The sequence below is a fragment of the Salvelinus alpinus genome, chromosome 8, assembly GCF_045679555.1.
Source record: "Salvelinus alpinus chromosome 8, SLU_Salpinus.1, whole genome shotgun sequence".
Lineage (NCBI taxonomy): Eukaryota > Metazoa > Chordata > Actinopteri > Salmoniformes > Salmonidae > Salvelinus > Salvelinus alpinus.
The window spans coordinates 77,489,654-77,502,648 of record NC_092093.1 but is presented as its reverse complement, the minus strand read 5'-3'; the positions used below and the strand labels follow the sequence as shown (position 1 = coordinate 77,502,648).

The 12,995-nt window shown below is 44.6% G+C and overlaps 1 protein-coding gene across 1 annotated transcript in view; it reads left to right on the top strand.

Annotated features, from left to right (window-relative positions):
• odad2 (outer dynein arm docking complex subunit 2) overlaps window positions 1-12,995 on the top strand; it is a 77,805-nt gene that overhangs the window by 38,002 nt on the left and 26,808 nt on the right. Inside the window, exon 16 of the mRNA XM_071415150.1 lies at window positions 9,279-9,521. Coding sequence (XP_071271251.1) covers window positions 9,279-9,521 — 243 coding nt within the window. The remainder of the gene's footprint in view (window positions 1-9,278; window positions 9,522-12,995) is intronic.

Sequence of the window (12,995 nt, the reverse complement as noted above, 5' to 3'; positions counted from 1 at the left end):
TGCCTTGACGTTCTGGGAGCCTGGTCTGTAAGTAAGCGTAAACACAAAACGAGTGAAAAACATGGCCCACCTTGCCTGGCGAGGATTTAGTCTCTTCGCCTGCCGGATGTACTCCAGATTGCGGTGGTCAGTCCAGATGAGAAAAGGGTGATTAGCCCCCTCAAGCCAATGCCTCCACACCTTCAAGGCTTTTACGACAGCTAACAGCTCTCGGTCCCCCACATCATAGTTACGCTCCGCCGGGCTGAGCTTCTTCGAAAAGAAAGCACAGGGGCGAAGCTTCGGTGGCACACCCGAACGCTGAGAGAGCACTGCTCCTATCCCAGCTTCGGATGCGTCCACCTCAACTATGAATGGCAAAGAGGGATCCGGATGAGCCAACACAGGCGCCGAGGTAAACAGAGCCTTCAGTTTACCAAAAGCCCTATTCGCCTCGGCCGACCACTGCAAGCGCACCGGTCCCCCCTTTAGCAGTGAGGTAATGGGAGCTGCAACCTGACCAAAACCCCGGATAAATCTCCGGTAGTAATTGGCAAACCCTAAAAAACGCTGCACCTCCTTTACCGTGGTTGGAGTCGGCCAATTACGCACGGCTGTAATGCGGTCGCTCTCCATTTCCACTCCTGAAGTGGAAATCTGATGCCCTAGGAAGGAGATGGATTGTTGGAAGAACAAGCATTTCTCAGCCTTGACATATAAATCATGCTCCAACAGGCGACCAAGCACCCTGCGCACCAAGGACACATGCTCAGCGCGTGTAGCAGAGTATATCAAAATATCATCAATATACACCACTACACCCTGCCCATTCAGGTCCCTGAAGATCTCATCTACAAACGATTGGAAGACTGATGGAGCATTCATCAACCCATATGGCATGACCAGGTACTCATAATGACCTGAGGTGGTGCTAAATGCCGTCTTCCACTCATCACCCCTCCTAATACGCACCAGATTGTACGCACTCCTGAGATCCAATTTTGTGAAGAAGCGGGCCCCGCGCATTGACTCCATTACTGTATTGATCAAAGGTAGCGGGTAACTATATTTTACCGTGATTTTATTAAGGTCTCGATAATCAATGCACGGGCGTAAACCGCCATCCTTCTTCTTCACAAAAAAGAAACTCGAAGAGGCGGGTGAAATGGATGGCTTAATGAACCCCTGACGCAGGGATTCAGAGATATAATTATCCATAGCCACTGTCTCCGCTTGCGACAGAGGATACACATGACTCCTGGGATATGCAGCGTCTACCAGGAGATCTATCGCACAATCCCCCTGTCGATGGGGTGGTAATTGAGTCGCCTTCTTTTTACAGAAGGCGAGTGCCAAATCGGCATATTCGGAGGGAATGCGCACGGTGGAAACCTGGTCTGGACTTTCCACCGTAGTAGCACCAACGGAAACCCCTACACACCTACCTGAGCACTCTCGCGACCACCCCGTGAGAGCCCTCTGTGGCCAAGAAACAGTGGGGTTATGAGTAGTTAACCAGGGTAGGCCTAACACCACAGAATACGCAGGGGAATCAATAAGGAAAAGACTAATCTTCTCCTTGTGACCCTCCTGCGTTATCATAGACAAAGGTGCGGTGACCTCCCTGATAAACCCTGACCCTATTGGTCGACTATCTAAGGCATGAATAGGGAAAGGCATATCCACAGAAACAACAGGAATCCCTAAACTATGAGCAAAATTTTTATTAATGAAATTCCCAGCCGCGCCTGAATCTACTAGCGCCTTATACTGGGAATGCAGGGAAAAATCCGGAAAGGTGACAGAGACAAACATAAGTGCAGCAGAGGGCTCTGGATGAGTATGGTGCCTACTCACCTGGGGTGATGCCAGAGTGCCCTGCCTGCCTTCTCTATTCCCAGAGGAACCAACCCGGCACCGATCAGCAGTGTGATCTCTGCGATCATAGATGGTGCTCGAGCGGGTACCCCCTCCGGTCTCCCTGCGCACCATCCCTCCCAATTCCATAGGTTCGGGAGAGAGAGTGCGGGAGGATGGAACAACCAGACCCCGATCTAGACGTCCCCGAGTAGCCAGCATGTTGTCCAGCCTGATGGACATATCCACCAGTTGGTCGAAGTTGAGGGTGGTGTCTCTACAGGCCAGCTCCCGACGGACGTCCTCGCGTAGACTACAACGGTAGTGGTCGATCAGGGCCCTGTCGCTCCATCCAGCGCCGGCAGCCAAAGTCCTAAACTCCAACGCGAACTCCTGAGCACTCCTCTTCCCCTGCCTCAGATGATAGAGGAGCTCACCTGCTGCTCTGCCTTCGGATGGGTGGTCGAATACCTTCCGGAAATGGCAGATGAGCTCCTCAAAATGGTCCAACACCTTATCCTCTCCACACACAGCGTTGGCCCACTCCAGGGCTTTCCCGGTAAGGCATGAGACGAGAGCGAAGCTTTTCTCACGGTCTGATGGTACTGGAGAGACCGTGGCCAGATACAAGTTCAGTTTTAGGAGAAAACCCTGGCAGCTGGCAGTATCTCCATTGTATCCCGTGGGTAGGGATAACTGGATCCTGTTCTGTTCCGGAGGATAAAAAACGTTCAAAGGAATTCCAGGTGGTGGTGGAGGTACTGGACAAGCTCCCTGTCTCTCCCAGCGGTCCATACTCTGGACAATGCGATCCATGGCAGCACACAGACTGTCAATCTCCGCCGCGTGTTCCAGGACGCGTTCCTCAACCTCCATTAGCGAAGTGCCTCCTCCTGCTGACTTCATTTTTTAAGGTCAGAGATTCTGTCACAATGGCGTGTATAAGTGGCAGAGGAAGTCAGGCGCAGGAGAGTCAAATAGAGTGTAGAATGGAGTACTTTAATTAAAGTCCCAGTAATCTGCTCAATAACACTCACGGAAAAAATATAAAACAAATCTGGGTACGAAGACCCGTCGCACACCTATACACAATCAACACAACACTTGACAACGAACAATCTCTGACAAACACATGAAGGGAAACAGAGGGTTAAATACACAACAGGTAATGAATGGGATTGACAACAGGTGTGTGGGAAGACAAGACAAAACCAATGGAAAATGAAAAATGGATCGATGATGGCTAGAAGACCGGTGAAGTCGACCGCCGAACACCGCCCGGACAAGGAGAGGCAACGACTTCGGCAGAAGTCGTGACAAAGGCTTATTTTCAGAAACGTAGCTTTTTTTAAATACGTTTTTACGATAAAAGAAGCTTTTGGAGTTTTATATGGTTTTATATGATGAATTAAGATAATGTGGAAATGTCTAGCATCTGACTCAAAAACTCTGTAGGACTGAAAATTGCAGAGGAATTTTAAAAATAATAGTAAAATGTCCCAGTAGCACTCACACCGGTCTCTCTCCACTTCATATTTCATAACTGACAGAATGATATCCTACATTTAGAGTCTAAGTTAAGTCTTCCCAACTGGAAACAAGTGCCTGTTGCCACAGTCAATTAAGCAATGATCCCATTATAGAAGCATGCCAATAACGCTCTCTTTAAAACAGGTGGATATAGATTACTATCTCTGGTGCCAAGTTCATGATGGACAACCAGACCAGTGGTTATTGTCATAAACAAAAGCATATGTTCTGTTTGCATAGAACGAGGAGTGTTGGATAACAACATATTTAGTTATAAAGACTAAAGAATTCATACAGGAGAGAGTTCAAGTTACAAAGTGAACCTTTCAGACTGCCTTTCAGTCCTCTGGCTACTTAACAAGCCTTCATATTCAGTCCAGTTCTGATGCATATGAAATAACACAAAAATGGCAGAGATTGGGAGCCCTTTAGAGTTCAGCCTGGCACGGCGATAAAACAAATGAACTACACTGGCAATGAGTAATGTGGCACCCTGTGCACTTGCTCCCATTACAGGCCGCTTGTCTCAGCGTACTTACTCATAACACTGTTGCTATGCAAGAAAGGTCCATAATAATAATGAATAATGATACTGATAATCACATGTAAAACCGCAATTGGTTGACCCTTCATTGGCAAGCATCAAACCCTCACACTCATTAAGGGGAATGTGATAAATAACTAAGGAATCCAGTCAGTGAGAGAGAGCGACCCAAAGGGCCGTATCACCCACTACAATGTTTCATTTAACGGTTACCTTCCTGTGTAGTGTTTGTGTTTAGTTTTTTGGACGGCTCGGGCGGTTGGTGTGAATGAAGTTAGAAGTTTGGCCGTGGGTTCCCCAGGAAGGCCGGAGAGGAAACCAGCATTATGAAGAGTAGAGCACTGACTGGTTAATCCACACTTACATTTGCGAGTGGATCTGTTTTTTTTGTTTTTTTTACTCTCCCAGGGTTATTTGAATAACATGTAAAAATGTCAAGACGCAGGTTTGGAATCACATGACCAAGCCATTACTGTCAAAAAGGAACGGCTGCAAACGGTAATAGAGTTTTTTTGTCGAGAGTTGTTAAGGGCCGTTGTGTTCATTTCAGAATCAATCATGGGCCGAGTGGTGTTTCGAGACGAAAATCGTTTTAGAATATATTTGACAGAAACAGTAATGAGAGGGAGTTGAGCTTTTTTTTGTATTCCCAAGTAGTAAATGAACAACTCAAACAGCCCTTGTGGCCAATAGCAGACAGCGTGCTTTCGTGTGAGTGATCTTTAACATGGCATGGCTGTACTGTACAGTAGGGACGTGTGGGATGCAGGACTGAGATATGTGAGGCGAGAGGGAGACCTCCCCTAAAGCCCAGAAGAAGATGCATGTGTTAGCTATTTTCCTGATTAATGATGCATCAACATAAGAGATCATTGATGGCAAAATAATATAATTATCTTCATAACTTAAGTGTGTTTGTTTTAAAGGTGTACATCGGCTAAATGCGGAGAGATTGACATTTTCCTAAGACCTGCAATATGGAGCCTATGTATGTATGAAAGGCCTTAATAAAAAGGCCTCTCAAACCTCTTGTCTCGCACTAGGAACGTTTTGTACTGTTTTGTGCAGATTTAAAAGCAGATTTATAGGTGCATTGATACGTGTCCCCTTGAACCGTATATACGGAAGTGTTATGCACACACACAAAAGCTGTGTAAAAACTAAGCCCTGTAACAAACAAGTGAGGGAATAACTTTGCAATGGAAAGTGGTCCTCGCCAAGACTCGGACTGTATTTGCCAACGCAATAATGTTTGAGGTCAAGATTGTATGGTTCAGTTACAATTACTGACTATCCGTCCAGTCCTCCTTCTCTTACCTCTCTTCCAGAGTCTATGATGAGCAGAACACCATCATTATGTATCATAATGATACTTCTTTCTTACCTCCCGTTTCTATCTACAGAACTTTGCTCACCCGACCTCTAGGCCTATTTAGGCAGCAGTTCACTCTCCTTCATTTTGAAGTGAGTTCGTTTTTCTGTTCAACGTTGGGCAGTAGAATGTATCCTTCTGAAAGTCTCCCAGGCCCTTTATGATTCCCATTGAACGTCTTCGAGGCTCTCTTCCTTTCCCGTAGTCCTTGAAATGACTCTTTCACACAGAGCCCCTTCTTAAAAACGAACTGGCTGTGGTATAAAAGGACAGACAGGCAGCATTCAATTTCTTTGCACCACCAATGTGAATGAATGTGTTACTGTAACAGATGTGTTTAGAAAAAGAGCAACACAATTCGTCATAGAACTGCTACACAGAAGCCTCTCTTTGGTCCCTGTGCCTTTTGATAGGCCTTAATGATGCTTCCACTTGTATTGAGCCTACTGTTTGTACGAGGAGCTGATTCAGCCAGCTTTGTGTTACTTCTGCCATCTTTATTACACGAGCTGGAATTGGCTGAACAAAAATAGGCATGACTTGCAGTCCATTTATCAAAAGTTATTTGTGCAATTACAAGGGAATTCTAGGTCTGGGAATTTCCAGGGACCTCACAATACGATATTATCATAATGCTTAAGAGCCGATACGATATGTATTGCGATTCTATCAAATCAACATTTATTGGTCTGGTACACAGTTTTACAGATGTTATCGCAGGTGCAGAGAAATGCTTATGTTTCTAGCTCCAATAATGCAGAAATGTCTAGCAATCCAATGACCATACACACATAATCCAAAATGTACACAAAAAAATTCATAAAGATGAGCAATTTTAGAATCTGGAATGTAAATAAATATATATATATATATATATATGGTGTGTATAGACAGTATGGACAGTATATGAATAGATAAGGTGTGTACAGCAGTAGTTATATAGGATGAGCCATGACTAGAATACAGTATAGAGATATAAAGTGTGTAAAACAGTATGTTAACATTATTAAAGTGACCAGTGTTCAATGACTCTTGGGCAGCAGTCTCTAAGGTACAGGGTAAAGTACTGGGTGGTAGCCGGCTAGTAACAGTGACTAAGCAGAGTACTGGGTGGAGGCCGGCTAGTGTTGACTGTTTAACAGTCTGATGACCTGGAGATAGAAGCTGTTTTCAATCTCTCGGTCCCAGTTTTGATGTACCTGTCCTGTCTTCGCCTTCTTGATGGTAGCGGGGTGAACAGGCCGTGGCTCGGGTGGCTGAGACAATTCTATATGACAATTCTACAGTGAGGGAAAAAAGTATTTGATCCCCTGCTGATTTTGTACGTTTGCTCACTGACAAAGAAATTATCAGTCTATAATTTTAATGGTAGGTTTATTTGAACAGTGAGAGACAGAATAACAACAAAAATATCCAGAAAAATGCATGTCAAAAATTTTATAAATTGATTTGCATTTTAATGAGGGAAATAAGTATTTGACCCCTTCTCAATCAAAAAGATTTCTGGCTCCCAGGTGTCTTTCATACAGGTAACGAACGGAGATTAGGAGCACACTCTTAAAGGGAGTGCTCCTAATCTCAGTTTCTTACCTGTATAAAAGATACCTGTCCACAGAAGCAATCAATCAATCAGATTCCAAACTCTCCACCATGGCCAAGACCAAAGAGCTCTCCAAGGATGTCAGGGACAAGATTGTAGACCTACACAAGGCTGGAATGGGCTACAAGACCATCGCCAAGCAGCTTGGTGAGAAGGTGACAACAGTTTCTGTGATTATTCGCAAATGGAAGAAACACAAAAGAACTGTCAATCTCCCTCAGCCTGGGGCTCCATGCAAGATCTCACCTCGTGGAGTTGCAATGATCATGAGAACGGTGAGGAATCAGCCCAGAACTACACAGGAGGATCTTGTCAATGATCTCAAGGCAGCTGGGACCATAGTCATCAAGAAAACAATTGGTAACACACTATGCCGTGAAGGACTGAAATCCTGCAGCGCCCGCAAGGTCCCCCTGCTCAAGAAAGCACATATACATGCCCGTCTGAAGTTTGCCAATGAACATCTGAATGATTCAGAGGACAACTGGGTGAACGTGTTGTGGTCAGATGAGACCAAAATGGAGTTCTTTGGCATCAACCCAACTTGCCGTGTTTGGAGGAGGAGGAATGCTGCCTATGACCCCAAGAAACCATCCCCACCGTCAAACATGGAGGTGGAAACATTATGCTTTGGGGGTGTTTTTCTGCTAAAGGGACAGGACAACTTCACCGCATCAAAGGGACGATGGACGGGGCCATGTACCGTCAAATCCTGGGTGAAAACCTCCTTCCTTCAGCCAGGGTATTGAAAATGGGTCGTGGATGGGTATTCCAGCATGACAATGACCCAAAACACACGGCCAAGGCAACAAACGAGTGGCTCAAGAAGAAGCACATTAAGGTCCTGGAGTGGCCTAGCCAGTCTCCAGACCTTAATCCCATAGAAAATCTGTGGAGGGAGCTGAAGGTTCGAGTTGCCAAACGTCAGCCTCGAAACCTTAATGACTTGAAGAAGATCTGCAAAGAGGAGTGGGACAAAATCCTTCCTGAGATGTGTGCAAACCTGGTGGCCAACTACAAGAAACGTCTGACCTCTGTGATTGCCAACAAGGGTTTTGCCACCAAGTACTAAGTCATGTTTTGCAGAGGGGTCAAATACTTATTTCCCTCATTAAAATGCAAATCAATTCATAACATTTTTGACATGCGTTTTTCTGGATTTTTTTGTTGATATTCTGTCTCTCACTGTTCAAATAAACCTACCATTAAAATTATAGACTGATCATTTCTTTGTCAGTGGGCAAACGTACAAAATCAGCAGGGGATCAAATACTTTTTTCCCTCACTGTATATGTATTGTGATTCGATACTGCGATTTTATTGCGCTTTGATGTTCCAAACATATTGCTCACTGCTCCAGCTGTCTGCTGGAGAGAGACAAGAGAGAGCATGATAACATTTGTTTTGATCAGTCATGGACATAAAAGTCCTATAAACATGTTGGCTCACTATTTTAAAAAAGATGGACAAGCTATAGGATGAAAAATACAGAGTTCTGGCGCATGTACAGCCAACTAGCGCTAGCTAACGCTACCTAGTATCAAATCCATACCCGGAGTCAAAGTATCGATATAATATTGTCCAAAATAATATCTGTAATATCTGTATAAATAATATCCCCCATCACTAAATTCTGCTGTAGGAGCACCATGCAGATGCAACTTCAATGGTGGCCGTATGAATAGCATCGTTGTTCGACGCAAAATTCACTAAAAGTTTGCTTTGGCAGCCGCTCCGTTCATTACTGTTTTGCTTGCAAGAATATGTTTCGGTGGATCATGACCAAAACCAAATGACCTTGGACACTTTCTACAATAGCCTACAGACTGTGTTGCCAGCAACCATAACTGTGAGGGAAAACAGTCCTAGAACCTAACCGTACATCAGAGGTTTGTTGAGGCTTTCTGCAACCACATTATATCCCTCTTAAATGTTTACTGTCGTTTACCCACTCGGTAGTTCTGGCAAACAAAGTGAAATCACAGTAAAACAGGGAGTGAACTAGTCCAAGCCACAGTGAACCTCGGTCATGCAAAGTACATGTGTGGAGAGGCCTTTGAGCAGTCGTGGGAAAACCGTCCTGTTGTTACTGGGTCAAGTGATTTGTGCTGAAAAAATACATCCGTTCCCAAATATAACTCCATTCCTGAAATATATCAATCTCTATATTATCACACTGTCACCTGGCCAAACCAAGACATTTTGACTTGCTCCACACACATTGAAACATCTACAGGATATTGATTATGATTCAGAATTATGTCCTATTTTTGAAGCCCCTAAACTTACAGTATGTCCAAAGCTGCATATAACATATAAGGCTATAAAAAAGATGGAAGTGATTGGGTTGAATAAAGTGATTGGTTGATTGACCCTGGTGCTGTGCCTTTCGCCAGGTTCCAGGATTACAAGGCCTTGGAGACCCTGGTGGGTCTGCTGACAGACCAGCCTGAGGAGGTGCTGGTGAACGTGGTCGGCGCTCTGGGCGAGGGGGCCCAGAAACCTGCCAACAGGGCCACCATCAGGAAGTGTGGAGGCATCCAGCCCCTGGTCAACCTGCTGACGGGAACCAACCAGGCCCTGCTGGTCAACGTCACCAAGGCTGTGGGAGCCTGCGCCACCGAGCTTGAGAATATGACGTAAGTCATAGAGATCAATTTAATGTTGTGGCGTGAATCACCAACTCCGTTCAGATGATCAACAGTGGTGATGCTTTATTTGATGTCTGACCCATTTATTGCCATCTCTAAAGCTCTTCAAAATGGTTCATAACCTCTATCATTAGCGGTCGTTCATCATCGTAATTGGTCCGAATAATGTTGATAACAGACGGGTGTCCTGGTGATAATGTCAGGCTATGATCTTAATCTTTCATCCTCACCAGGTAGGTTTAATGTTCGTCTTCAGCGGAGTGACAGTTTTAAAAGCCTTGTTTATTGTACCTGCTGCGATAAATATGGTTGTGGTGGCGCGTCCCACAGTTTTACTGTACGTCTGCGGTCATTCATGTTGCTGAACTGGTCAGAGTAGCATACCTTCAGCCGTCCAAGCCCTCGTGGCTGGAAAAACATCAACAGTGAACACCTAGCTACAGTCCAGTCCTGCTAACTACAGTATGTGTTGCTTATTTGGCTTCAATGCTCCGAAACACTGCATACAATATAGTCCCATTTGAATCGCATTGCTATTACAAGGCTGTTACAGACTACAAGACCCCTACTTAGTTAACACTGGACACAAATAAATAACTTTACGTCTGAGTATGTTTTGTTAGGCTAGCCATTAATGCCATTGTAAGAATAAGTAATATGGTGTAGATAAGCATAACCACAGTGGTGCAATACAAGTTGCAGAACTGTTGTTTTGAAGAAATAAGGCCATTTCAGCAATTAGGCTAGCTAGCCTAACTTCTCCATTCGCCCAGGCAGAATGTTACATCTGAACCCATTCATTCAGGGCCATGTTTTCTCATGGAATGTATATTTAGGCCTTGTCATTTTTTTAGCATTTACACTTAGTTGTGGACAGAAAGTCGTTATTTCCACAAGTGCTTTCTGTATGTCTTGTGGCAGGGTGAATTATTTTGAGGACCTGTGTGTACAGTAGTTTGCCGAGCAATTAACATAGCTCACATTTGATTGTTTCCTGCTCCAGACCACGTTTGGTCAGAGCTGGTTCTCAGATTAAGGACCTGACCAGGCCTGCTATTGTCACTCACTGACTGACTGGACTACAGGGTGATGTATGTCTGTGCTGCTCCAAACTCTACATGGTGCTTCAAATTCATTGCAAAATCCATGTCAGTTATTGGCTTTGTTTAGCTTTGTTTTCCTGGTCCAGGCCACATGGCCAGGAAAAAGTCCTGGCCATAGTTGTAACTTTTCAAAACTAGCTAATCGATGATCTACGCCTACCTATTTGTTTTAAAGTCCTTTTGAAAATAAGCATATTTTTACTCTAAGCTATTGCACTGTGTGGTTAATGATATCATAGACAAAATATGGGAAAATATCACATTACAATCCTGCCTAGTACTTTCTGTAATTTACAAGAAAGAACACACGTTTTGCAAATGCCTTAAGGCTTTGTGGTCTCCTTGTTTCCATCCCTCATCCAACTGTCAGTTGTCTCCTTCATGCTAACGTGTTTCATACCTGCTCTTGTGAGGACAGAACTTTTCTGGCGCTCGATATGAAGTTTAGTTTGTTGTTGGGCTGGATTTAGGAGGCCCCTCTGACTGGAATCTTACGATATGATCCCCCAGACTGATTTATGTGCAAACGGAAGACAGATGGCGCAGGGGACTTCTCTTGATGAGTGCTCGCTCATTGCCAGTCACGGAGATACCGTGATTAGGGAGTGTTTAAGTAATTATGACAGCATTCAATGTCGGCCTTGTTGGTGGAAGCACACATGGGAAAAACGTTACATGTTATTTATACCAGACAACGGGCACATTGTGGTGTAATTCTTTGGGTTCCCAGACCCTGACTACAGCCTTGACTACAGTCATGTACGCAGCATGAAATACGGCTTATGCTTAAGTAAACTTCAACTCGGACGCCATGAAATATAGAGAGACCTGTCTACTGGCTCTGTTTGATTTGGAAAGAGGTATCCCCAGACTACCCACCCACCGTACAGTATAATGTTGTTTTGGTTCTATATATAAATATCTATACAGACCTCTCACTTTACCTTGATTTAAGTTAACCTATGGCCTACCGTCACATAGGCACTCAGTGATTTCTCATGGAGATCCACTTTACCAGACCAGACCAGACTGAGAGTGAGTTTTTAGAGCTGTGGTGGAAACAGAATGGGACTGGTGAAGGTTGGTTTGTCATTGAAAACCCATGCAGAACCCTTTGATTTTGCCCTGTGATGGGTATTCAGGGCCTGGACAAACTAATTCTACTGTATGGCCCAGCCAGAGCTCTGAGAAAGACGAGCACTCAAATGCTCCTCTTGACTGTGAAAGTATATACACTGAACAAAAATATACACGCATCATACAATAAATTCAAAGATTTTACTGAGTTACAGTTCATATAAGGAAATCAGTCAATTGAAGGCCCTGATCTATGGATTTCACATGACTGGAAATACAGATTTGCATCTGTTGGTCACAGATACCTTCAAAAAAAAAGTAGGGGCGTGGATCAGAAAATCAGTCAGTATCTGGTGTGAGCACCATTTGTCTCCTACAGCGTGACAAATCTCCTTCACATAGAGTTGATCAGGCTGTTGATTGTGGCCTGTGGAATGTTGTCCCACTCCTCTAAAATGGCTGTGCGAAGTTGCTGGATATTGGCGGGAACTGGAACACGCTGTCGTACACGTCGATCCAGAGCATCCCAAACATGCTCAATGGGTGACATGTCTGGTGTGTACGCAGGTCAATTCAAGAGCTGAGACATTATCAGCTTCCAGGAATTGTGTACAGATCCTTGCGACATGGGGCTGTGCATTATCATGTTGAAAAATTAGGTGATGGCCTCAGGATCTCAATGGGCCTCAGGATCTCATCACTGTATCTCTACCTGCCCATACCATAACCCCACCGCCACCAATGGGGCACTCTGTTTACAACATTGACATCAGCAAACCACTCGCCCACACAACGCCATCTGCCGCTACAGTTGAAACCGGGATTCATCCGTGAAGAGCACACTTCTCCAGCGTGCCAGTTGCCATCGAAGGTGAGCATTTGCCCACTGAAGTCAGTTACGACACCGAACTGCAGTCAGGTCAGTACCCTGGTGAGGATGACAAGCATGCATATGAGCTTCCCTGAGACGGTTTCTGACAGTTTGTTGAGAAATTCTTTGGTTGTGCAAACCCACAGTTTCATCAGCTGTCCGGATGGCTGGTCTCAGACGATCCCTCAGGTAAAGAAGCCAGATGTGGAGGTCCTGGGCTGTCGTTGTTACATGTTGTCTGCGGTTGTGAGGCCAGTTGGACATACAGCCAAATTCTTACAGTAGATAAATTAACATGACATTTTCTGGCAACAGCATAATTTTTGTGGCCTTTTATTGTCCCCCAGCACAAGGTGCACCTGTGTTATGATCATGCTGTTTAATCAGCTTCTTGATATAGCACACCTGTCA